This window comes from Trematomus bernacchii, unplaced genomic scaffold (genome assembly GCF_902827165.1).
Source record: "Trematomus bernacchii unplaced genomic scaffold, fTreBer1.1, whole genome shotgun sequence".
NCBI classification, from domain to species: Eukaryota; Metazoa; Chordata; class Actinopteri; order Perciformes; family Nototheniidae; genus Trematomus; species Trematomus bernacchii.
This window is the reverse complement of record NW_022987792.1, coordinates 2200239-2225719: the sequence shown is the minus strand read 5'-3', so window position 1 is coordinate 2225719 and position 25481 is coordinate 2200239. Positions and strand designations below refer to the sequence as shown.

General features: G+C 39.4%; 2 protein-coding genes across 2 annotated transcripts in view; both read left to right on the top strand.

Annotated features, from left to right (window-relative positions):
* Positions 1–19504, top strand: part of LOC117497746 (ephrin-A2-like) — a 96821-nt gene extending 77317 nt beyond the window's left edge. The window contains exons 2-4 of the mRNA XM_034149754.1: positions 11658–11950; positions 15464–15529; positions 16317–19504. Of these exons, the coding sequence (XP_034005645.1) occupies positions 11658–11950; positions 15464–15529; positions 16317–16444 (487 nt within the window). The 3' untranslated portion in view covers positions 16445–19504. The remainder of the gene's footprint in view (positions 1–11657; positions 11951–15463; positions 15530–16316) is intronic.
* A 4746-nt stretch (positions 19505–24250) lies between these two features.
* On the top strand, positions 24251–25481 carry LOC117497706 (T-cell acute lymphocytic leukemia protein 1 homolog; the record flags this gene model as incomplete). Its single annotated transcript, XM_034149710.1, is given in 2 exon segments — positions 24251–24331; positions 24333–25481. Coding segments are annotated over 2 exon segments (342 nt in total), but the record flags the coding sequence as incomplete, so codon positions are not given.

Below are 25481 nucleotides of genomic sequence, written 5' to 3'. Positions count from 1 at the left end.
CCATCCGGATCAGATAACACACACACAAACACCCACACCCACACCCCCACACACACACACACACACACACACACACACACACACACACACACACACACACACACACACACACACACACACACACACACACACACACACACACACACACACACACACACATACTCTAGATGTGTTCCCCCCCCCTTATGTGCCCATTCCCCCCATGTGAATCACACCTGCCACTCACAAACACACACACACACAGAACAATTTGACACATTTCCCGCTCTTATGTGCCCATCCCCCCACATGGATCACACCTGGCACACGCAAGACATGTTCAGTGTCTATTCTTTGTATATTTACTGCAGTTGTTCATGTATACCAGTAGTCTGATACAATATTTACAGTTTGAAAGGGTGTTAAAATGAAATTTGGTGATGATTAATGGTTTTTGTGTTAATGTAATAGCAGCTAAAACAGGACCGGTCAAATGTGACCGCGAACCCCAAAGTAAGGGGGGGGGAACGAAGACAATAGGAGGGTTAATTCTGAACAGATTTTCATTCAACTATTTATACTAAAGCTTTATTGCTCCATATGTAAAAGTAAAAGTAGTGTTGATATTCAGCAGCTCACGTTGACCATCAATAACCAAATGAAATCCTCTGTGATGTGTTTAGAGCGCCGCCCTGTGAGGAGAGTTTATCAGGAGGAAGGAGGTCATGTTACTGCGTCTCCTGTATCTCAGTCTAAACTCTGTGAAATGAGTCTAAAGTGTCTGTAAGCTGATTTCAGAGCAGCAGCTTGTAATTTCTGGATTTTCCACAGTGTGAAGTGTGGAGCGCCGACTCTCGGTTAATAGACGTGATAAAGAGGCAGCCAGCTGGCAGGAAAACTCCTCAGTGAGCGCTGATACTCTAAATCTCTCAGAGGGAAGGGGGGGGGGGGGGAGGATCCTCAGGGAAAACTTCTCCAGGACAGAAATGCATTCTCCAGGATATTCTGGCTTTATGCTGTCTTTTTGTCCGGGACTTTCTTTTTTTGTGAGACCTGGAAGATCTTAACTCCATCATGACCTGGATTCAAATTCATAAAGAAGCTTTTCCAGTACATTTTTTCTGTATCCCATTATTCGTCCAGGAGAAATTATTTTACACATTTATAGGACAATAATTATTATTCAGGGTTTTTTTAGGACATTTTTCTAAGACCTGGAAGACCTAACTCCATCCTGACCTGGATTCAAATTCAAAAAACCTTTTTCGAGAGAGTTTTTTATATATCCATTTGTCCTGGACAGGTTTTCTAAACTCGTCATATACATTTTTTCCAGGAAAACTCTTTATCTCTTTGTCCAGGACATATTTGTTTTGTCTAAAGGCCCGGACACACCAACCCGATTTTGGCCGTCGATAGATGTCTGGCCGTTGATGAGCGTCCTGTCACCCTACTCAGATTGGTGTGTCCCGCCCCGTCTTTTCGGCCGTGCCGACACCTTCCGCCTCCCGATTCGACATGTTGAATCGGGAGGCTGTCGGCTAAAGGCCGTCGGCCAAAGAAATCACTCTGATTGGCTGTTCAGCTTAGCGAATCAGTGCATGAGAAGCGAAACGGAAGTGAGGGACCCAAACAAACGATTAAGAAGGCAAATCTGAGATTTCATTTAACTCCAGCTCTTGACACAGGTTCGAGAAAGCCCCATGAGCTTCTCGCTGTAGAGTGAAAATGGAACGCACACGCTATTTGTTGTTTGTTTATATCACGCAGTCTGTTCTTCTTCTCTCGGTGTATCACGCAGTCTGTCTTCCGGTTGTTTCCTCTTTTGAATGACGAATACACACTACCGCCGCCTGCTGGTAAGGAGAGTTATTGCCACTCACGCATGCGCAGTTCGTACGTGCTACTTGGCCGTCGGCTGAAGTCTTTGTGGTGTGTTCCAGTGTTGGCCAAGACGCAGGAGACGTGAGGCGACACAACAGTCGGGTCCGTTGGGACGTGTTCTTTGGTGTCAGATTGGTGTGTAGGGGCCTTAAGACCTAGAACACCTAACTCCATCATGACCTGGATTCAAATTCAATAAGACAGCTCTTTATTTTTTCAAATATTTCCTGCTCTATATATTTTTTTTCATAGACCTGGAAGCCATGTCTGCACAAATATATTTCCAGGATATTTATCCAGGAACATTTTGACATATTTTGTGATTTTTTCCAGGACTTTTTGTTGGACATGAAACATGTCTTGAAGAACTTCAACAAAGTCGGGGACCTTGTCAAATCTCCTCAACTTTTCATTAAAAGAGTTTTCCTTTCAACTCTTCATTTGTCAGGATATTCCTACTTTATTTTATATCCTTAAGCAGCAGGATTCACCAAATGTGCACTCAAAAACTTTTATTGGTCCAGGAATAATCCAAGACTTTCCTTATAAACTAGCGCTGCATTGAGTCGGCTCAGTTCTCCATCGTGACCTGGATTCAAATTTAAAAAAAATGAAATCCCAGGATGTTCGCCCAGGAAATTATTCTCTGTGATCTGTTATTTGTCCAGAACTTTTCTAGGATTTGGAAATCGTCAATATTTCCAGGTTCTTTTTGGGAGCTTCTCAAATATCCTCAACCTGTCTTTCAAAACTTGATCAGGACATTCCCGCTGGACTTTTCACTACAACCTGGAATCTTGGGAAGCAGTTCTCCCTTCTTTCAGGACATGTGGTCCCCTGACCGTGTCCATCAGGATTCAGAAAATATGCATTAAAAAAAGCTGTTTTCAGGATTTATCGGCTGTATTTAGTTCCAGGAATTCTCCAGGACTGGAAAAGTCTCTTTAAAGAAGGCATACTTTGTAATTGTATCCAGGAGTTGCACACTGTCCTGAAGAACATTATATTTCCCAGGTTCTCCAACTTAGAAACCTTGTCATACATCTCCGACCCCCTTTAGTCCCTCAATCCACGTGACTCAAAACGTCTCCAGGACAAAGAGCTTTCTCCGGGCGTTGGGAACGTCCTGTTGATTTGATTTATTGTCCACTTTTTCCCCACTTTTCAAAAACTCCTCCTCCCACTAGTCCTCCTTCTCCTCCCCCTCCATGTGTGGGATGACTGACAGGACTAAAGATAATAGAGAACCATGAGGGGCCAACAGGGGCCACATGAGAGGAGGGGAGGGTCCAGTGTGTTTGTGTTTGACAGGCTTCACCTCTCAGATCAGAACACACAAAAGCGTGAGGGAGGGAGGAGTTTGATTGACAGTTTGCAGATTTTAGGGCGAGTCCTCTTCTGTGAAATGTGTCTCTTTTCATGCTGTTTCCAACTTTAACCCCAAACACTGAGGCTCTCCGGAGGTCTGTTAATTACAGCAGTTTTGTGCTATGATGGATTTATTAAGTGTGAAAATTGGACATTTTTATGGGGTTAATACATGTCAAACTTGTTAATTATTTATGAGCAAAACCTCATTTGGAAATGTTCCCCGTTACTAGAGAGCTAGAAACTTTCTGAAATCTGAACAACTTTGCAAACTAACAGGCTAACAGTTTCCCTCCACTTCCAGTGTTTGTGCTAAGCTACGCTAACCAACAGATCAGTTTTAAAGAGTTCCACATGCTAACTGTGAGTTACACTCGCACACACACACACACACACACACACACACACACACACACACACCCACACACACACACACACACACACACACTGACTGACTCACTCAAACACACGACATCATGGGTCGCCGTGGTAACTAGAGACAAAGAGACCGGAGTCGTGTTGCATTGAACATGTGGTGTGTGTGTGTGTGTGTGTGTGTGTGTGTGTGTGTGTGTGTGTGTGTGTGTGTGTGTGTGTGTGTGTGTGTGTGTGTGTGTGTGTGTGTGTGTGTGTGTGTGTGTGTGTGTGTGTGTGTGTGTGTGTGTGTGTGTGTGTGTGTGTGTGTGTTAATATGATCCCACATATTCAGAATATAACATGGCTCAGGAATCTGTTGCCACCATAACTCCTGTCAGTACTTCTGTAACATTACTGGAAATACTTGTACGCGTGAAAGTTCACAGCCAGCAGCAAACATGTGATACTTTTATTTTTATAGCACTTTAACTTTAGGGAAATATACATTTTCAGCTGTTAAAATGTCCATAACAGCATTTACATAAGATGTGTTTATTAACACTTTATTGTGGAAGACACTTCACCCTAAATTGCTCCTGTGGGTATTATCCACAGTATTGATGTATTACATGTTTAATATATGTAATATAATGTAATGTAAAGCGCTTTGCATTTTTTTTGAAAGTCCAGGGCCATTCTCCATCTAATGAAGGGGATGCATGGTGGAGTGTGGCAGGGATACCTCTCAGAAAACGAGAATAAGTTCATTAGTAATTAGCAGAGGGGGAAGAAGTACTTAGATCTTGTACTTGAGTGAAAGTAGAAGTACTTAGATCTTATACTTGAGTAAAAGTAGAAGTACCAGATCTTGTACTTGAGTAAAAGTAGAAGTACCAGATCTTGTACTTGAGTAAAAGTAGAAGTACTCAGATCTTGTACTTGAGTAAAAGTAGAAGTACTCAGATCTTGTACTTGAGTAAAAGTAGAAGTACCAGAGTGTAGGAATACTCTGTTACAGTCAAAGTCCTGCATTCAAAATGTTCCTCAAGTAAAAGTAGAAAAGTATTATCATCAAAATATAGTGAAAGTAGCGACAGTAAAAGTAGTCATTGTGCAGATTGGTCCATTTCAGAATAATATATATGATATGTTTTATAATGATTGATCATGAAAGTGTTCTCAAAGCTGGTAAAGGTGCAGCTAGTTTGAATGACTTTGTATACTGCAGGGTAGCTTGTGAATTTACTCCAGGTGGAACTAAAGTCTGATTTAACACTTGATTATATTTCACATCATTCATCCACATCTGTAAAGTAACTAAAGGGAAATACATGTAGTGGAGTAGAAGTACACCATTTACCTCTGAACTGTACAAAGTAGCATAACATGGAAATACTCAAGTGAAGTATCTCAAAATGGTACTTAAGTACAGTACTCGAGTAAAGGTACTTAGTTCATTTACACTATAGTAAATTAAATAGTTTGTTATTCAGGATGAACTCTTTAGATTGTAATGATCTTTCCTCCAGCGCCTCCCTCAGGATAAACGTTGCACTACTGATCAGGCAGTCCCTCTGACATCTAAAAACGATGCTATCATAGTTATATTATTATCCTATTATGAGTTCATATTTCTTATGCATCTGTATTCTTCTACTAAACTATATCAGACAGACAAAACTGAACTAAGTACTAACTCACTAATAAAAGTTATAATACCACATTATGCGGAATAAATGATAACTAAATATTATTGGATGACAAGTATTGATTCATAAATGTGTTCATCACTGGTAAAAAAAACGTAAATATATGAGTTTATTAAGTCAACTAAAGCTGTCAGATAAATCAAGTGGAGTAAAAATAACAATATTTCCTGGGATCTAGTGGAGAAGAAGTGTAAATTAGCAGAAATTGAATAAAATATGATCCAGAAAGTCACGTTTTGAAGGATTTCTATCATATTGAACAAATAAGTTTAGTCTGGTTTGTGTGAATGTTTGAGTGGTCGCACAGGGAGAGGATGGAGGTTTCTCATTACATAAAAAAGAGAGCCTGTGTGTGGCAGGATCAGGTTTTTGGACGTCAGATCAGATAGTTTTGTCTCGCAGCTTGTAGCTTCTTGTCTGAACCTGCAGAAAACACTGCGGGTATTGTATCTTAGCCTGTCAGGCAGCGCTCAGGTTACAGTAACACAATGGAGAGCGGAGTATCTCCAGAGGGCATCGTACATGTGACTGTGGGACAGAAATAATAAAGCTGCTGTGGGAACATGGTCCTCATTTCAACCGCTAATTAAAGAGCTTTACATAACTACAAAGGAAAGTTATGTTCTGGAAAAAGATCTCCGTCAGACTTTTTATATGGTGTTTTAACTTTGGTTTGGTCCAGAAATTACCCCATGTTTGGTCTGATAACTTGTGGTGTTTTAACTTTGGTTTGGTCCGATTACTTATGGTGTTTTAGCTTTGGTTTGGTCCGATTACTTATGGTGTTTTAACTTTGGTTTGGTCCAATTATTTCTAGTGTTTCAGTCTTGGTTTGGTCCAGTAGTTTCTGGTGTTTCAGTCTTGGTTTGGTCCAGTAGTTTCTGGTGTTTCAGTCTTGGTTTGGTCCAATAGTTTCTGGTGTTTTAACCTTGGTTTAGTCCAATAGTTTCCGGTTTTTTAACCTTGGTTTGGTTCAATAGTTTCTGGTGTTACAGTCTTGGTTTAGTGCAGCATTTCCAGTTTTTTTTAGTCCTGTTTTTTCAGGCTTTTGCCCTGGTTTGGACCAGAAAACTTCCCTGGTTTGATCCAATATTCTCCAGTGTTTTAGCCTTGGATTGGTCCAGAATTGTCTGGTGTTGCAGTCCTGGTTTATTTCAGGCTTTTACCATGGTTTGGTCTAACTAGTTCGGACCAACATTCACTGCTTTAGCCTTGACCCATATTCTCCGGTGTTTTAGGCCTGATTTTTACGAGAATTTAGCCCTGGTTTGGTCCAATATTCTCTGGTCCTTTAGCTCTGGTTTGTTTGAGAATTTAGCCCTGGTTTGTTTCAATAATCTCTGCGTTTTAGCCCTGGTTTGGTCCAGCTTTCAGCCTTGTTTCAGTCCTACATTCTCTGGTGTTTCGTCCTTGTTTATTTCCGCCATACAGTAGTTTAGTCCAGAAAATTGGTTCAATATTGTCTCATCTGTTGTTTCTTGTTTGGTCCGGTATTATCTGGTGTTTTTGTCATGCTTTTGTCCACAATTTAGTGCAAGTTTGGTCGAGTATTACCTGGTGTTTTGCTCTGGTTTGGTCCAACCCTTTTGAGTTCAATAATGTATGATGTCTGAACCCTGGCTTGGTCCAGCCCCTTTTGGTTCAACAAATCAAAAGTGCCTTAAGTGTGTTTACAACCTGTACAGATTAAAACACCCTCAGGCCTCTCAGATGATGAAAACCTCCCCGAAAACACAATCAACATAATTTAATTACAGTCCAAACAAACCAAATGACCGAAAACAAACATAGAATCTGAACATGTATGAAGGATATGGATCCAGGTGTACCGCAGCTACTAAGAATACATAAAGGAGGTCCTTCAGCAGATCTGAACTTTAATCCGTCAGCAGGTCACTCCTTCATTGTTTCTGTCAGGACTCGTGACGGACGACCTCGACCCGTCCCCGTCATCACGGACCGGATCTAATCCACCGACCTTCAGAGACCTGGGCAGATTAAACCGTAAATCACAACGGCGAGGCATGCTGGGAGATGTGAAGGGGGTGGAAATATATTCACAGATTCACAATGCAGCTGCTGGACGGTATAACTAGAGAAAAACATATCAGATGAAAACGTGAGAAGAGACACCTGTTCAGATTCTGTCTGCGCGACGGCGAATCAGATTCATTCAACGCTCAATCAACGATGAAAACAAAGATTAAAAACGTTGGATGTGTCTCAGGAAAATAGTTTAAAGGAATGAAGAAAGTTGGGAAGGAAGGAAAGAGACCAAAAGAACAGAGAAGACGAAGAAGGGAGCAAGAGATGAGGGAAGGATGGAGTTAAGGATTAACAGATTAAAAAATAGGGAACGAAGGGGGTAGGTTGTAATGAGGGAAGAACAGTAAGAGAGTAAGGAAATGAGATGTAGGAAGGATGAAGGAAGGAAGAAGGAAGGGAAGAAGATAGGTACAAGTTAGGTACCTTTATAGTATTGTACTTAAAGTGGACCTATCATGCTATATTTGAATAATATAGTGTAGGACCATACCTATATAAGGCATATTTATACTTTTTTTTTTTTCAAAATACCAAACAGATCATGCATTTTAGCCATGCCTCATTTCGCTCAATTTGAAAATGTTAGCTCTGTTTTTGCAAGGGCTGATTCTGTGAGAACAGCACCACCTACAGGCCTGGCATATGTACTACAGCGTCTCCAGCGCTTTCGAACGGCAATGGCCGTGGCTGTCTCCTCCTGATTGGTGGAGTTGGCCCAATAGCCGTAGCGCCACCGTCCTGACGTCAGGACAGTGTTCAAATCTGGATCAGTTTTTATCAGATCCGTTGCAGCCCCTTTTTTAGAGATTTGGGTATGGAGGAAAATAGAGAGGGTTGTGTTTTCTGACACTTGGTGAGTTCCCTGGAACACCGGGGACACATATTCATGTTTAAAAGACGTACAAAAGTGCATTTTGCATGATAGGTCCCCTTTAAAGTACCTACAAATTGTAAGGTTAGATATTTAGTTACTTCCTGTTGAAATTCAAATTTTACAATAATCTGCTCGGTTCAGTTTAAATGATGATAATGAAGCTTATGATGGGATTAAGATGATGAAGATGATGGTGATAATGAAGATGAAGATGATAAAGAAGATGGTGATAATGAAGATGATGAAGATGATGATGAAGAAGAAATAGAATATGATGATGATGAAGATGAAGATGATGGTCAAAAGGAAGACGAAGATGAGGGTGAACCCGCTGGTCCCTCGGCCAGCTGTGAGGGACACAGCGCTCTCTCCATTAGAGTGATGAGTGATGATGTGAGCGCTGAAGGGTCCAGAGTTCAGTGAACGCACCGCCTGTCAGCGTCACCCTATCCTTCAGCTAACTCGGTTAGCATGCACTTTGCTAATGGTGTTAGCGGAGAGGCAGAGGAGAAAGTCCTCGTTCAGCAGGATGTTTCCAGCTGATCGACCTCCATCAGGACCGCGCCCCGATGCTGCGTTCAGGTCACACGGGAATAATCATCGCCGTGATTCAGAAAACTCTGAAGGGAAACTTAAAGTGTTTTCAATCATTAAGAAAAACTCAATTATACGGAGCTCCATTAGGGCCAAAAATAACTGCTGTGTTCATCCAACGTGACGCTTTCAGGAAGCTCGGCTAAAAATACAGACGGAAGAGGCTGTAGGGGAAGATTCATTTATTTATTACCGAACTAGAATAACATCGCAAAGTAGACGTCAGAAACTTGATTCTGTGCATTGCATGTGTCACAGTGATGGATGGACATTTAAATATAAGACATGATTATGCTTTAACAACAAGATGAAATCAGAATCTGAAGTTCATTTATATCACTTTATGTTACATTATAGATTACATGTCACTTGTTAGACGCTTTTACCCAATTGATTGATTGATGATCGATGATTGATTTGTTGATTGGTTGATTGATTGACTCAAGTGCTCCACTGAACCACAGCTTCCTCTATGTAATCCTAAATTACAAAAACAAAAGGTTTGCTGGATTTTCAAGGAACTGCAGAAGTTCATAGTCTTGATTTTGTCCATTTATCTCATTTCTGTATAAAAGACATTCTCAGTAGCTAAACTAAAATGTAATGAAATTATTGTGATTGTAGTAATGTGTTTTTATTACATGTACAGCACTTTGGCTCGACCAAAAATCGCTTTTAAATGTGCTTTATAAATAAAACTTGATTTGAACTTTTATTTGAAATCTAAGTCATAATTATGCTATAATAATCACAATATGGTTAAATGTCAAGTTGGTTTTCACATAAAGGGAATATTAAGTCTTGTGTTTTGGTGAATGTCACACTAAATAAGAGAAAAGGACACTTTAAAAGAGCAAACATCATGAAAATTACCATCAAAATATGAAACAATAATACAAGAATATGTCCAATATATCAGAACTTAAATGAAAAAGCTATGCAGTCTTCTGAAGTGCAGAAATATGCAACATTTCTCATCAAATATGCAAACATTGTACAGCGAAAAGCATAAAAATAACCTGCAATGCAGACAGAGATACGCTTTAAATATAAAATAGTAACCAGTGGTAGAAGAAGTACTTTCTTACAGCCGTAAAATGTGTAATACTACAGTGTTTAAATACTTTAAATAACTCCCCATCCTACAAGTCATGTAAAAATACTCATCATGGAGAATGACCCTTTTAATTAATATACTACTAATGTCAGAATAATATATTATTAGTATAAAAGCATACTAGATTAAAATCATTGATACATTGTGATTTGTATATATAGTGACAGTTGTTTGTGGGTTATTCAGCCCTGAGTAGGGTCTGCAGGTATTTATTTAAGGCAAAATGAGGGGGAAAAGGCATACGAAGCAGTTTTTGATGTGAGCTGCAGGATAAATGCCCTCCCTAAAGTATTCTGAGAGAGCGCCCCCTACAGACCGAACTGATTAGGAGCAGAAATCAGTCAACACACTTTAATAAGATGGGAGTGTGTGACGAGATGTTTTACTTTGTGACAGATCAGTTTGATTGCATGGGCGTCAAACACACTTGTCAAACATGTAAATCAAACCTTTATTTTGTTAAATGAAAGCTGCATTTTAAATAAGTTGTGATTAAACTTGGATTGATCAGCCAATCAGGAAGCACCGTGGGGAAGTAAATCAGCTTAAACCTCATTACCAGAATCTCAATTAGCTCTGTTGATTGGACTTTAGCTCCAGTGTTGATTGTTGTTCTGACATGAATATTCAGAGACGCTGGAAGTTTGATTAGTTTGTTTCCCCGGATCGATCGCTGGATGACGATCGTGTGTAATAATAAGGAGGTTTGTGTGACAGAATCTGTGTTTGAACTCAATTACATTATGTAAATTACAGCAACAGTGTCACGGAGCAGCTGTGAGAAACAAAGAAACGCTTTCTACAGATTCACTCGACATGTTTCACATATATTTATTTCTGCTACGAGGAAACTTTATTTCAGTGTCTCGACTGTGTCTCGACTGTGTGTGTGTGTGTGTGTGTGTGTGTGTGTGTGTGTGTGTGTGTGTGTGTGTGTGTGTGTGTGTGTGTTGTGTGTGTGTGTTTATATTTGTCCAGTTTCCCTAAGTCTCTTTGTCTTTGTGAAGCTGAACTGTGAAACAACTGTTGATGTTCAAAAAAAAACGTTGATTACCGTCTAAATATTTCAAAGCGGGCAGGAAGTGAGTCAGATCTCCGTCTTGTAAACACGACAAATCTTTGATAAACAGTTAGTTTTGATTAATAGAAACCTCGGGGGGGTCTGTAGGAAACACACAAACACACACACACACACACACACACACACACACACACACACACACACACACACACACAGGCATTGAAAAATGGTTTCCATGTGTTGGAGTCAAATGGAGGCTCTTGGTGTGTTTAGCAGCATACTTGAATGTATTTATACAGTATTTAAATACGTATTTTCTGGTAAAACAATAAGTACTGTTGGAAGGAAACTAACAAATACATTATTTAGAAAATAACATATGCAAGAAGCCTGTGGAAATAATAACTGATAGAGAGATGTGAACTACGATTCCCAGAATGCATTTCACTGACAAAGATCCAATCACTTTTATATATGTGTTAACCTCTGACTTGCTTTTAACTGCATAGCAACCGCAACAAAATAAATAAATTGTATTTAATTGACAATTCACTTATTTTATGTTTATGTTTATTCGTGTTTTATTCATGTCCTTACTTCATTATTGTATTTATTTTTTGTTTGATTTATTACTTACTTTAACAGGAAACAATAGATACATTCATTAATTAAACAAATTACATCATTCCTCTTCCTCCTCCTCTTCAGGTTTTTCCGGGGCGAGTACACGGTTGAGGTGGCAATCAACGACTACCTGGACATCTACTGTCCGCACTACGAGTGGCCGGAGCCCTCAGACCGCATGGAGCACTACATCCTGTACATGGTGAACTACGACGGGTACACGTCCTGCGATCACCACCGAAAGGGCTTCAAGCGCTGGGAGTGCAACCGGCCGCAGAGCCCCAACGGGCCGCTCAAGTTCTCCGAGAAGTTCCAGCTCTTCACTCCCTTCAGCCTGGGCTTCGAGTTCAGGCCGGGACACGAGTACTACTACATCTGTGAGTACACACACTGAGTACTTATACACACACAACAAGTGCTCCTACATCTGTGAGTACACACACTGAGTACTTATAGACACTCCAAGTACTACTACATCTGTGAGTACACACACCGAGTAGTTATACACACACAACAAGTGCTATTACATCTGTGAATACACACACTGAGTACTACTACATATGTGAGTACACACACTGAGTACTTATACACACACCAAGTGCTCCTACATCTGTGAGTACACACACTCAGTACTTATAGACACTCCAAGTACTACTACATCTGTGAGTACACACACCGAGTACTTATACACACACAACAAGTGCTATTACATCTGTGAGTACTACACACAAAGTACAGATACACCTGTAAATACACATACTGAGTACATATAAACCTGTGAGTGCACACACCAAGTACTACAACACCGTTCATCTGTGAGTACGCACACCATGTACTAATACACACACCAAGAACGACGACATCTGTGAGTACACACACCAAGTACTACTACGTCTGTGAGTACACACACCAAGTACTACTACGTCTGTGAGTACACAAACCGAATATAGATACACACACCAAGAACGACTACATATGTGAGTACACACACTGAGTACTACTACGTCTGTGAGTACACACACCAAGTACTACTACGTCTGTGAGTACACAAACCGAGTATAGATACACACACCAAGAACAACTACATATGTGAGTACACACACTGAGTACTAATACATCTGTGAATAAATACAATGAGTACTACTACATCTGTGAGTACTACACACTGAGTACTAATACCACAGTGAATACTATTCTCAATTCATAATTAGTAACACTTTGAGAGACACTATATCCTACTGATCCTCACTGAGTACCACATCTGTGAGCACTACACATATAGAGTACTACTATATGTGAATATAACACACTGTAAACTACTGAGCATAAGTGATTACTACCACATCTGTGAATACTTAATAACTCTGAGCACATTCAGCATCCATGTATTCTTTTTATTGCTAATATATCTGTTTATTTTGGGTTCATGGAGGGTGAAAATGTGCTTTGTATTTACCACTAACACTACATAAGGTGAATTCAGACTGAATCGGACTGTTTGAACCTTCTGTCCCTCTTTCATTTGAATGAAAAGGTATAAAAGTGTGTTTACGGAGGGAACGTGTCCTCAACTTGAATTGACCCCCCTCTGTCTGCTGCTTCCACTTGACCTCAGATGGCCTCTGTAACAAATGTCACTTAGTAAACAGTGTCCTCTTCCCAACATGCTGATAAGAGCTTTAATGATGTGTTTATCAGACAGATTATGGCGTGTGTGTTTGTGTTCATGTGTGTGTGTTATCATTACAGGCTTTTAAACATGTGGTGCTAAAAGCATTATCATTAGCACTGAGGGACAAACAGCTTCTGGTTTTAATAAGGCGATTACACCCCCCCCCCCCCCCCCCCCCTCCTTTGTTCCACACCTGCTCAACATGTTAAGTACATCAGTGTGTAACAACGCGATGCAACATGTGAAACACACTCTCTGAAAATCTTTAAAAGATTGTCTTTATCTTTTAATGGAGCCAGGCTAATCATTTCCCTCTGCTTCCAGACTTTTTGAAGTGTCGATCAGAAAAGCATTTTTAAAATTGGTTATATTAAAGGGGACCTATCATGCAAAATGCACTTTGTGATGTCTTTTATACATACATATGTGTCCCCGGTGCGTCGGGGAACTCACGTAGCGTCAGAAAATAAAACCCTCTCTCTTTTCCTCCATACCCAAATCTTTTAAAAACGGGGGTACAACGAGCGGATACAGATTCCATCCGAACTGACGTCAAATCGGCAGCGGACCCACAGAAAGTTGCTATTAGAAACAATGCCTGACGTGTTTTGGACGTCTTTGTTTACATTAGCAAGGCTCGCTAACACTCAGAGCTAACCTGTACTGTAGAGCACATGTGTTTAAAAAGCAGGAAATAAAAAAAGGAACTCACCTTGTGATAAACCCGCAAGAGAAAAAGCATTTGAGCTCCATACGGTTTCAGAAATAATCCTTGATGTGGTTTAGAACAGGATGGCGTTTTATCACAGCAGAATTTAACTTTATCTCCGGTAGAATTCTGATCAGGCATTAGCTCCGCCTCCTCTTTTTTTTTTTTTCAAGCTAAGGACACAAAATCTGCATTTCTCTAACAGGGCTGCAAAAGAGGGGTTTGAGCAGTATGAGGGATGGCTACAATGGGTGATCTGTTTGGTATCTGAAGCAAAAAACTTCACAGACATGTTTTGTATAGGTATGGCCCTACAATATATTTTTCCAATATAGCATAATAGGTCCACTTTAAATTAACACTTCTCTTGCGTTAGGAGGTCATACCCCCCTTCCCATACTATTTTCGGTCAAAATTGGCCGGTGTGTTTTGCACAGTGATATTTCTGGAATACATTTCAACAGTTTTTCTACTCTAAATCTCCGGTTTATAAAGGTATTTTCGGGCCAGAGATGTATACAGTTGAAATGGGGACACAGAGGGGAGGACATTGCCTTATTTACAATTGTATAAATAACTAAAGTACACAGGCTCTTAAACTATCTATCTATCTTACATTATCTCAAATATATGTTTATATTCACCTTTGTTTGTGTTTTTCTTAAATAGCCATGTCAGGTTTATACCACACGCTCACACACTCTTAGTATTTATGTGTATAAAAGGATTAAAACAAGGTAAAAAATAGCATCAGAGCTCAGTAAATGTTTATGTGGCCTAATATAACCAACATGTTCACGGTTTGAAACACAGAATCACACACTGCTGCCATTACGTGTGTTACTGAGTGTGTGTGTGTGTGTGTGTGTGTGTGTGTGTGTGTGTGTGTGTGTGTGTGTGTGTGTGTGTGTGTGTGTGTGTGTGTGTGTGTGTGTGTGTGTGTGTGTGTGTGTGTGTGTGTGTGTTTCTGTCTAGACATAATTTGTCGTCCAACCTGGAAAATATTTTCTAAATTGTGCCTCATTTGGAGCAAAAGAGCTCCCAGAAGAGAAACTGGCAGTTTGTTTTAAATGACACTTAATGACTGTGTGTGTGTGTGTGTGTGTGTGTGTGTGTGTGTGTGTGTGTGTGTGTGTGTGTGTGTGTGTGTGTGTGTGTGTGTGTGTGTGTGTGTGCGTGCATGCGTGTGTGTGTGTGTGTGTGTGCGTGCATGCGTGTGTGTGTGCGTGCCTGCGTGTTTGCGTGTCAGGGTCAAACAGCTGCTGCTCTCTGAGTTACAGCAGAGAAAACAAAGAAACATCAGGCTAATGTTTAAATAACGACCATTAAGTCCAAATGTTTCACATACTGTAGTTTTTTGGAGGTACGTGTGATGTACTTGAGTATTTTCTTTTAAAGAGGCCCTATTCTGCTCATTTCCAGGGTCATATTAGTATTTAGTGTCTTCACTGTGACATGTTTCCATGCTTTAATGTTCAAAAAGCTGACGTGTCTCTGTTGTCTCTGCAGCGTCTCCACATCCAAGTCTGGCTGGGAAACCGTGTCTGAAGCTCAAAATCTACGTCAAACCCACCAGTGAGTCTCGTTACATTACTTTTTTTTGTTCTACAAAACCTGTGATTTATTCATATATATACTATGACTTATGACATATTAAGGAAATTAAATATTAAATGCTCTACAATATTGACTTTTTATGCAATACTAAACGGTTACATTTCTATGAAATCGTTTACTATGACAATTGTTTTGTATGTCAGAAAGAAATTTGGGTAAAGTGTGTCATAAAAAGTTATATTATTGTATGTCAGATTATTTTTTACAAAAGAATAGCATGTCATATTTTTTTCTTTAAAGTCATTGATAGGTATGTCACAAAAAGTAATCTAAGTAATGTCTATTATATCAGAAAGTTTCATGGTATGGCATTAAAAGTGAAAGTATTATAAGTCATAAGACATTCATACAAAGTCATAGTATAGCACAAAGAAAATATTATGAAAAGCCATAGTGTATATTATTCCATAAAAAAAGTCAAAATCGGCAACCAAGGTAACCCCCCCCCCCCTTATCACCTGAATCTCCTCCTAGAGCACCATTGTGTTCTTTTTAACCAAATATCTCTGAGAGGGGCGTGGGGAGGGGCTCCTTATTTTCATCTAAAGTAACAGACAGAGAATCAGCACTTTGGAAACAGGGCTGAAACAGAGGGGATTATGGGATGCTGCAATGATCTGTTTGGTGTTTTAGCCAATCAGAGACAGGGTCTGTATATATCTGAGACCTATAATATATTGATGAAAAACAGTATAATAGGGGACCTTTTAAACATCTGATAATAAATATTTGTCTGTCCTTTCAGATGACTCGGTGTATGAGTCTCCGGAGCCCTTCCTGACGGACGACACCACCGGTGGATGCAGCCTCGTTCTGCCCGGTAACTCCCTGCTGCCCGCCATGTTGCTCCTCCTCCTCTTCATCTCCTCATAGCACCTCCTGCTCTGCTCCTCTTCCTCCTGCTGTTGGACTGCTCTCCGTCCTCCCTGAGACAGGAAACTAATACAGCAAGGCCCTCCTCTCCCTGACCTCCGACCTTCACCTGAACGCCACTCAGCAGCTCAGCCAATCAGAGGAGGCCAAGGTCAATGGGGGAGGAGCCAGGAGACGCTCTGTGATGGATGTTTCTGCTCCGACAAAGTCCAGACTCCATTGACCCCCATGTTAACACTGATGCATACAAATATATATATATACAAACACATATATTAAGGCAATGACTAAACATTATTTTCCGCATTCATTGTTTATAAAATGCCTGAATAATTGTAAAAAAGGCAACATCTTAAAAAGTCCCAAAACACAATATTAGAAACACAGATTTGTGCCAAATATTTGCCTGGAATCAGAATACTTTATTTATCCCGCTGGGGGAAATTAGGTAAACATGACGGTCAGTGGAGTCCAGTTTCAGTCCAAGGAGAAGTGAAACACATCAAGGCTGTTTATAATCTTTGGATTTTCATCACAGCTTCAATAAAAGACGGATCATCAGCAGCATAAAGAAACTCTAAGACGTCAGCTTCAGTCGGAGCAGCGTTCACCGGCAGCTCTCGGTTCTGCTGCAGCCTACATCCGTTTGATCTCTTTGCACTGATGACTACAGTCACAGAAACCAGCCACAACTGTCAAACACAGCAGGTCATGTAGCAAAAGTTAACATGGAACCTTTAACCCTTCATAAAGGGTGAAACTAACTTGTTGGGATGTCATTGGTGACATTTTCAAACTTACATATTTATCTCACAACTGCTGGTAGAACACATCTCACAGAGTTTGAGACCTGACTGACGGAAAACGAAATATTTGTACTTAATATTTGAACTTCTTGTCACGCTAATGTAGCATCAGACCAATGGGTCAAGCTTTTGTAGCTTCATAGACAAGGGGAAGAGCTAACGTAGTATCACAGAGGGACAGCGGGTTTATGTAGCTTTTAAAGTAATGCGTTACAAGTGTAGCCGCACAGACCTGCGCTGCTATAGCTTTACAGACCAACAGGACAAGCTAACGTAGCTTCACAGAAATATGGGAGGAGTTAACATACAGATTCACAGACATATAGGATGAGCTAAAGTAGCTTCACAGACGCACAGGACATGCTAACGTAGGTTCAGAGACATACAGGCTGAGCTAACTTAAGCTAAAAGACAAACAGGGGTATCTAATGTAACCTCACAGACATACAGGGATCAGCTAACACAGATTGACAGACATATGGGATAAGCTAACTTAGCTTCAAAGATGTAGGGGCAAGCTAACATACAGTGCAAGATAATGTAAATTTGCAGACATACAGGATGAGCTAAAGTATATTCTCAGACATACAGGATGAGCTAACTTAGCTTCACAGACATAGGGGCAAGCTAACGTAGATTCTCAGACATACTGTACAGGATGAACTAACTTAGCTTCACAGACATACTGGGCAACATAGCGTAGCCTCACAGACATACAGGTTAAGCTAAGGAATAAGCTAACAAGCTTAAGTAGCTTCAGAGAACCTGATGAGCTAACCAGTTTTAAAGACCTATGCTAACGTAGCTATGACAAGCTAACATATCTTCAAAGACTAACTTAATGTTACAAGACTTTGTATACAAATATATAGGCTACATGCATACATAATGACATATTCACCCTGAATCTAAAGTGTCTGATACATTTTCTGATCATTTCGGACATTGTGGCTCATTTCTGTGACAGTAATCGCTTTCAGTGTTGAATACAAAAAACAAAAAAGACTTGTCAATCTTTTTCATCATGTCTCTTGCCCAACTTCAGCAGCAGACGGCCTTTTATTTCTGTAAATCTGCCAAAGACTATTGTTAAACTTTTCTATTAGCAGGTTAAGTCATACAGCAGCTACAGGTGTCATTGTGGCCCCGCCCACTTCTGCCAAAAGGGGGTGGGGCTATATCAGGTGGAGGAGTCACATCCATTTTTTTTTCTAACTTGTGTCGTTTTGTGGTAAAAATTAAAACGAATGTCAAGCGCAAAACTAAATTGAACCAATCAAAAATGGCCTTTTTCCCACTGGTGCTGAATTTTTTGTGACTCAATGACTTGGTTTCTGGGAAGCAGCAACACCGTGTGGACGGGAGGACGTTTTGGTTTTTTCTCTTCATCTCTCCATACCGTCCCTCCGTCTTCATTGATGGAGGAAGAGTGTGTCCTTGTGTTTGTGGACGAGCAGGGGCATGCTGGGAAATGCAGTATCTATATAAAACGAACGCACTGTGATGGATGACGGACAGAAGCAAAACTGACTTTGTTTCGTTCGTTTAGGTAGAAAAAAAAGTGAAATTTCAAGTTTTTATTTTACATTTTTGTGCCATTTTTCAGTTTAAAAAAAACGCAGGACAAAATTCATATAAGATATGAATTTCATGAAGGAATCAGTCGGATGTTTGTTGTTGTTGTTGCTGTTGTTGTTGTTTTCCTCTTTGTTCCTGCTTGCATCACAATGCATTCTGGTCTTTGTAGTCCTGTGCTTTCTGGTTCTGTTGATGAATAAAGGTTTTTGGTGGGTTTTTTTCCAGTTCATCGTCCTTTTCGTGTGGATGGAATCAGTTTTTTCGTGGCGTAAGAGATGTTTAAGAAACTGCAGGAAAGAAAAACTACGGAAAAAAGTTCAGAAGGTGGTTTTATGAGCGGGGGTGAGACCTCCCTGTTGTCTGGTTTACAGTGTCTCTGAAAAGGAAATGTTTTTCTACATCAAAATGTCTGCATATTCTATTCTCTGAAAGACAAAAAAATCTGTTTTTGTATATTTTCTTATTGGATGCTTATAAAGTCATGTAAAAGAATGCATTTATCTGATTGGCTAAAGACCTAACGAGGGGGTCAGAGGTCATCGGGCCTCTTCAGGACATTTTTTTCTGCGCTGCATGAGCAGAGAAAAAAAAATACATTTACTGAATTTACTTTGAAGATAATTTCAGAGAGAAAATGTTAAGAAGTGTATGAATCTGTGTTTGATAAATTCACCAATAAAACAATGTTCCACTAAAAATAAACGTTGTTCTTTGTCCCATTTATTCCTACGAGAGACAAAAAACGCCTAATTTGTATTCACAATCCAAAGTAATTAAACGAGTGTGTGTGTGTGAGGAGCACGTTTGTTGTAATAAATACATTATTTATGCAGCCAAACTTTATTTGTATCTTATTTCTTCATATTTGTTTCAGTAACTTTCAAAAAATCCCTGTTAACTTTGTTTTACATTCATTGCATTATCATAGATTTAAACTTTTGGAGGGGGGCCACAGGGGAGTTGGCCCCGGTTGGCCCCCCCTAGAACCACCCATGGGAAATACACAACGAGAGATGTACTGTGGAAATCGGAAGAATAATGCATAAATAAATAAAACAGAAATAAATTATGGGGAAATGCAAAGTAAAAATTATACATAAGTATATTTAAAATGAAAAAAAATACAGTAAACGTATTTTATCAGATATACATTTATGTATAAATGAATAATAAATAATAAATATATGGAATGTTATTTTAATTTATTTGGTACATGTAATGGCCTGTTCATGAATTGATTGAGTAATTTATTCATTTATGTTTGGCAGATTTAACTAACTCCAGATGTTTCAACTTTAGAGAGACACTGACACCTGCTGGTCTGCACCGATCACTACAACCTCACTGTCATTCGTACAAAAGTATCTAAGATGTAAATATCTTTATAATAATAATGTATATCCAGAGGTGGGAGAAGTACTCAGATCTTGTACTTGAGTAAAAGTAAAAGTATTCAAATCTTGTACTTGAGTAAAAGTAGAAGTACTCAGATCTTGTACTTGAGTAAAGTTAGAAGTACTCAGATCTTGGACTTGAGTAAAAGTAGAAGTACTCAGATCTTGTACTTGAGTAAAAGTAGAAATACTCAGATCTTGTAATTGAGTAAAAGTAGAAGTACCAGAGTGTAGGAATACTCTGTTACAGTAAAAGTCCTGCATTCAAAATGTTACTCAAGTAAAAGTAGAAAAGTATTATCATCAAAATATATTGAAAGTAGCGACAGTAAAAGTAGTCATTGTGCAGATTGGTCCATTTCAGAATAATATATATGATATGTTTTATAATGATTGATCATGAAAGTGTTCTCAAAGCTGGTAAAGGTGCAGCTAGTTTGAATGACTTTGTATACTGCAGGGTAGCTTGTGAATTTACTCCAGGTGGAACTAAAGTCTGATTTAACACTTGATTAGATTTCACATCATTCATCCACATCTGTAAAGTAACTAAAGGGATTACATACATGTAGTGCAGTAAAAGTACTAACAAATTGAAATACTCTAGTAAAGTACAAGTATCTCAAAATAGTACTTAAGTAGTACTTGAGGAAATCTACTTAGTTACTTCCCACCTCTGTTTATAACCATATATAAACAACTCTCTTACCATGGAAACAGTCTCTAGATCTCAATCTCCATCCAACCATGATCAATACATCATTTAATTTATGGATTAACTGAAAACAAACATCCAAATATGTTGCCAGCATTTTCAAGTTGAGACTTTTTCTTCCATTTGAAGCCATTTTAAACTCATGTGGTGATGCCCCAGGGCTTGACAATATAAAGAAAAGAAAAGAGCAGTATTGTATGGATGAGCAGTGTGTCCTGAAGCCAGCAGGGGGAGCCTCTTCAACACAAATCATCTGTTACTGAGTCTCCTCTTTGATTATCAACATCCTCACAGGGAAACATTTCTGACATTTTAACCAGGACACAGGCTCAAGGGGAACAAAGTACAACTTAATTAATAAAACGTACAAAAAAAAGTAGAAAGGAAAATAAATGACCACAAATGACCAAAAATGACTACAAACACGATCAACGATCAACCAGATGCAAAACAAAAATTTGAGATACTATATTATGACTTTTTTCATACTTACTATACTATTACCTTTTCTATATTTTTCCAAATACTACACTTTCATGATATTTTCAACCCATTATACTATTCATTTTAACAGAGACTTCTTTCATGATATTTTCGGCATTATTATCTTGTGTTTTTGTCATGTTACATACTATACTATGATTTTTTCCGACATATTATACTCTGACTTTTCCCTATTTTTCATCGTAAAATAATGAGTCTTTCTCAAAATTCGACATAGTTGATTATACTTGTAGCCTATCACTAATCTGAATTTGTAAAATAAAGTACTCAGATAAAATATAAACATTTGCCTTTGAAATGTATTAATTGAAGTACAAAGTATTAGACAATGAAAAGGATCAATTTCATTGTAAAAAGCATCCCTATAGGTCACTTGTTGCACTTGTTGGTCAAATAGGTTTGTTGGCACAGATACACAAAATTACTATAATAGAACATCTTTTAAGAAACCCTCAAAGCATTCACAATTTTAAACATATTTATTTGAAGCTGAGACGTTCACTTTTCATTTGCTGCTGGTGGTGGGAATATTCTAGCATAAATTGTCCCAGATAAATACAGCAGATAGTGAAAAAGGGTGTGTGTGTGTGTGTGTGTGTGTGTGTGTGTGTGTGTGTGTGTGTGTGTGTGTGTGTGGTGTGTGTGTGTGTGTGTGTGTGTGTGTGTGTGTGTGTGTGTGTGTGTGTGTGTGTGTGTGTGTGTGTGTGTGTGTGTGTGTGTGTGTGTGTGTGTTGGGGAGACAACCAGCCAGAGCTCCGTATTGGCTGTTTTAAAAATAAAGATGAACACATTTCAATTTTGGCAGATATCGATCGAATGTTGTTCAAGTGAAATGTTCAAATAGGCTTGTTGGCACATAAATGGCTTTAATAGCAAATATTCTAATTAAAAAAAACTCAAAGCATTCACAATTTATAACATGTATTTGTAGCTGAGATGTCCCAGATAAATACAGCAGATAGTGAAAAGGGGGTGTGTTTGTCGGGGCGATAAAATAATGAGTCTTTTCTCAAAATACTATCATGACTGTCATTTTTGAATTTTGGTAGATATCGATCGAATGTTGTTAAAGTTAAGCAGTCAAAGCATTCACAATTTTAAACATATTTATTTGTAGATGATAGGTTCACCTTTCACTTGCTGCATGGTGGGAATATTCTAGCATGAGTTGTCCCAGATAAATACAGCAGATAGTGAATAAGGGGTGTGTTTGTTGGGGCGAGAACCAGGCAGAGCTCCGGGTCGTGACGGAGACGCCGGAAAACACGACTCCTTCAGCGGGGTGGGGGGGGGAGAGGCGGCCCTTCTGGCTCCTGCGGGTCCCTGGGGTGCTGCTTCCTGGGACCCTCGGGTTAATGGGACTGTCTACAATTAATGGCATCTCTATGGAAACGACGCATCACGACACGCAGAGAGGCACGCGGGACGCTGAGTATAAAACAGACGAGGAGGAGACGAGAGGAGACAGAAGGAACCTGAAGCTCCAGAGAGACACCGGACAACCGACTGACTGCTGCCCCGGAAAACACAGCGCCAAACCCGGATCAACCAGCTGAGACCTCCCCTGATTAGACGAGACTTCCACACCCTCACAGGTGAGACAGAAAATACTTGTTTTTAACGTGAATTGTTTGTTTGTTATGCCTGCTTATTATTTGACTACGGTTGTGGTATGTATATCTTGTATTTAGTTTACACTGAAAACTTGTATTACAGTAGCCCACTCTGAACTCAGTATAATTATAACAACAAATTCGAATTGAATCAGGCAGTAGTAGGTTGCTTTTGGTGTTTATAGCATGATAATCAATAAACACATTAATAACAAATACATAAAATACAATGCAAAGTATAGCTTACTGCAAAAGTAAAAAATCTCAAATATAGAATAGAGAAAAAAAGACAATATACAAAAGTACAATCACATATGTAAAATATATAATATAGTTTTGTGCAGGTTGTACAAAATAATAGGGGGATGTACACGAGTTCACAGTAAAGAGAATATGCATTGTGCTGGGATCCTTCATGTCGATTAAGAAATATCAAACTAATGTAAACACTGAAGTTAGTCACTGTAAATATTCAACAAAACATGATTCTGTTAACCTGTCAGTACAGTTATATTCTCTCTGACCTTTGACCTTTCTATGGAAGACAGGAAGCAGTCACTATATATTATTTGCTTTAAACAACATGACATCGATATCTTTGACAAACTGATGTGTTTTTAAAGTGTGTTTCTAACTATAAAATCTATCTCTGTGTTTCTCTCAGCATTGATCCAGATCAAAGCATCAAGATGAAACAAAGAACGACTTCATACAAGATCAGTCCCGGTGAGTTTACAACCAGAACACATCGTATTCGATTTTATATCAAAGTTAATTTATCCATTGTACCCTACTTAAACAAAAAAGATAAGACAGATGGAAATACGACCACAAACATTGACCTTAAATAAATATATTGTAAAAATAAGGAATTGATATTACAATGTCCACAGAGTATACCTGGAATGATGTCACATGAGAAAAGATGCGTAAACACGTAGGATTCATCTGGAAAACACATTAAAATCACACACTGAAACCTACTAATAATTGTAATCATCACAAAAAAGCAGAATTGATTGAACATTGTAGGTTTTTTTTTGTTATTGATCGTGCATCATGCAAGGGACAATATGATCGTACAAAAATGATAATGATCAAAATCTAAAAATGGTTCCTGTTCAGGACCTCGTGCCTCCAGCTGACCTCATCTCCCTCTCCTCTCTCCCCCTCAGACTCTCTCCCCCGTCAGGTGATGCACCAACAGTCGGGAGCGTTGGCGTCAGCCGAACGTTAACGGAGCGTTCAGCGACCTGCGGAGCCTCATCCCAACGCACCCCCCCCGACAGGAAGCTCAGCAAGAACGAGATCCTGCGCCTCGCCCTGCGCTACATCGGCTTCCTGGAGCAGGTGGTGACGGAGCAGGACGGCGTCACCGTGGCAACCAGGGGCCGCTCGGGCAGCGTGGATCAGGAGGAAGACGAGGAGGAGGAGGAGGAGGAAGAAGGGTCGTCTCCGAACTCCAGCTGTGGAGACGGTCTGATGGACGAGCAGGACTGTGGAGGACTTCTGCAGTTCCTCCAGCCATGGATGGAGTAATGAAGGGTCTTAATGGGCCGGGGGCTGAAAGCGTCTGGGGCCCCCCACTGCAAAATGACACTCAAAGAAACGTGTTATCGAGGAAGAGACTTGAAATCTCTACAAAGAACTGCAAAACAGACAGAATGACCACAAAGAGTACGAGTATGACTGAAATCTGCTGCAAAACCATTGAAAAATGCAAAGTGTCTGCAAATGGATGCAAAACAACTCAAAATGGATGCAGCAGAACTACAAGTGAATGCAAAATGAAAACTATTGCAAAACGACTACATAAAGAGGCAAAACGACTAACAAGAGACACAAAATGACTACAAATAGATACAAAATGTCTAAAGAGATGCTAAATGATTCAAACTGGATGCAGAATGTCTGAAAATGATCACAAAGAGACCCAAAAACTCAATTAACTCAAAATATACTATTTGTGATAATTTGAGTCTGTGTGTTGTGCTCCTATGTGGGAGAGGAGGCAGTGGGGGGAGCACTCTCGCCCATGGACCTGGAGAGGTGAACAAAGATGATGAAGTATTCATTAAAACAGTGCAGCAGTCCTTTGAAAACGCATATTGTTGTATCGGACTGAGAGTTCATGTGATATTCACATAGTGGAGTATTAATTCATTATTAGATTCATTATTAAAATGCTAGATTGTGTTCTGTTATAACGAGATGCTGTGATGTGTGTTTTTTTCTGTCAGAGAAGAAGAAGCAGAATAATCAGTAAACCAGATTGAGTTTCTTTTATTGTGAAGGAACTGTTGGTGCTTTTATTGTTTTTAAACACTTTTGTAAAATATTTTATTATGTGTGCTGTTTGTTGATTATTTTCATCTGTGATGCAAAATGTTCTGTGAGGTTACAGATCAATAAATATTTATAAAAAAT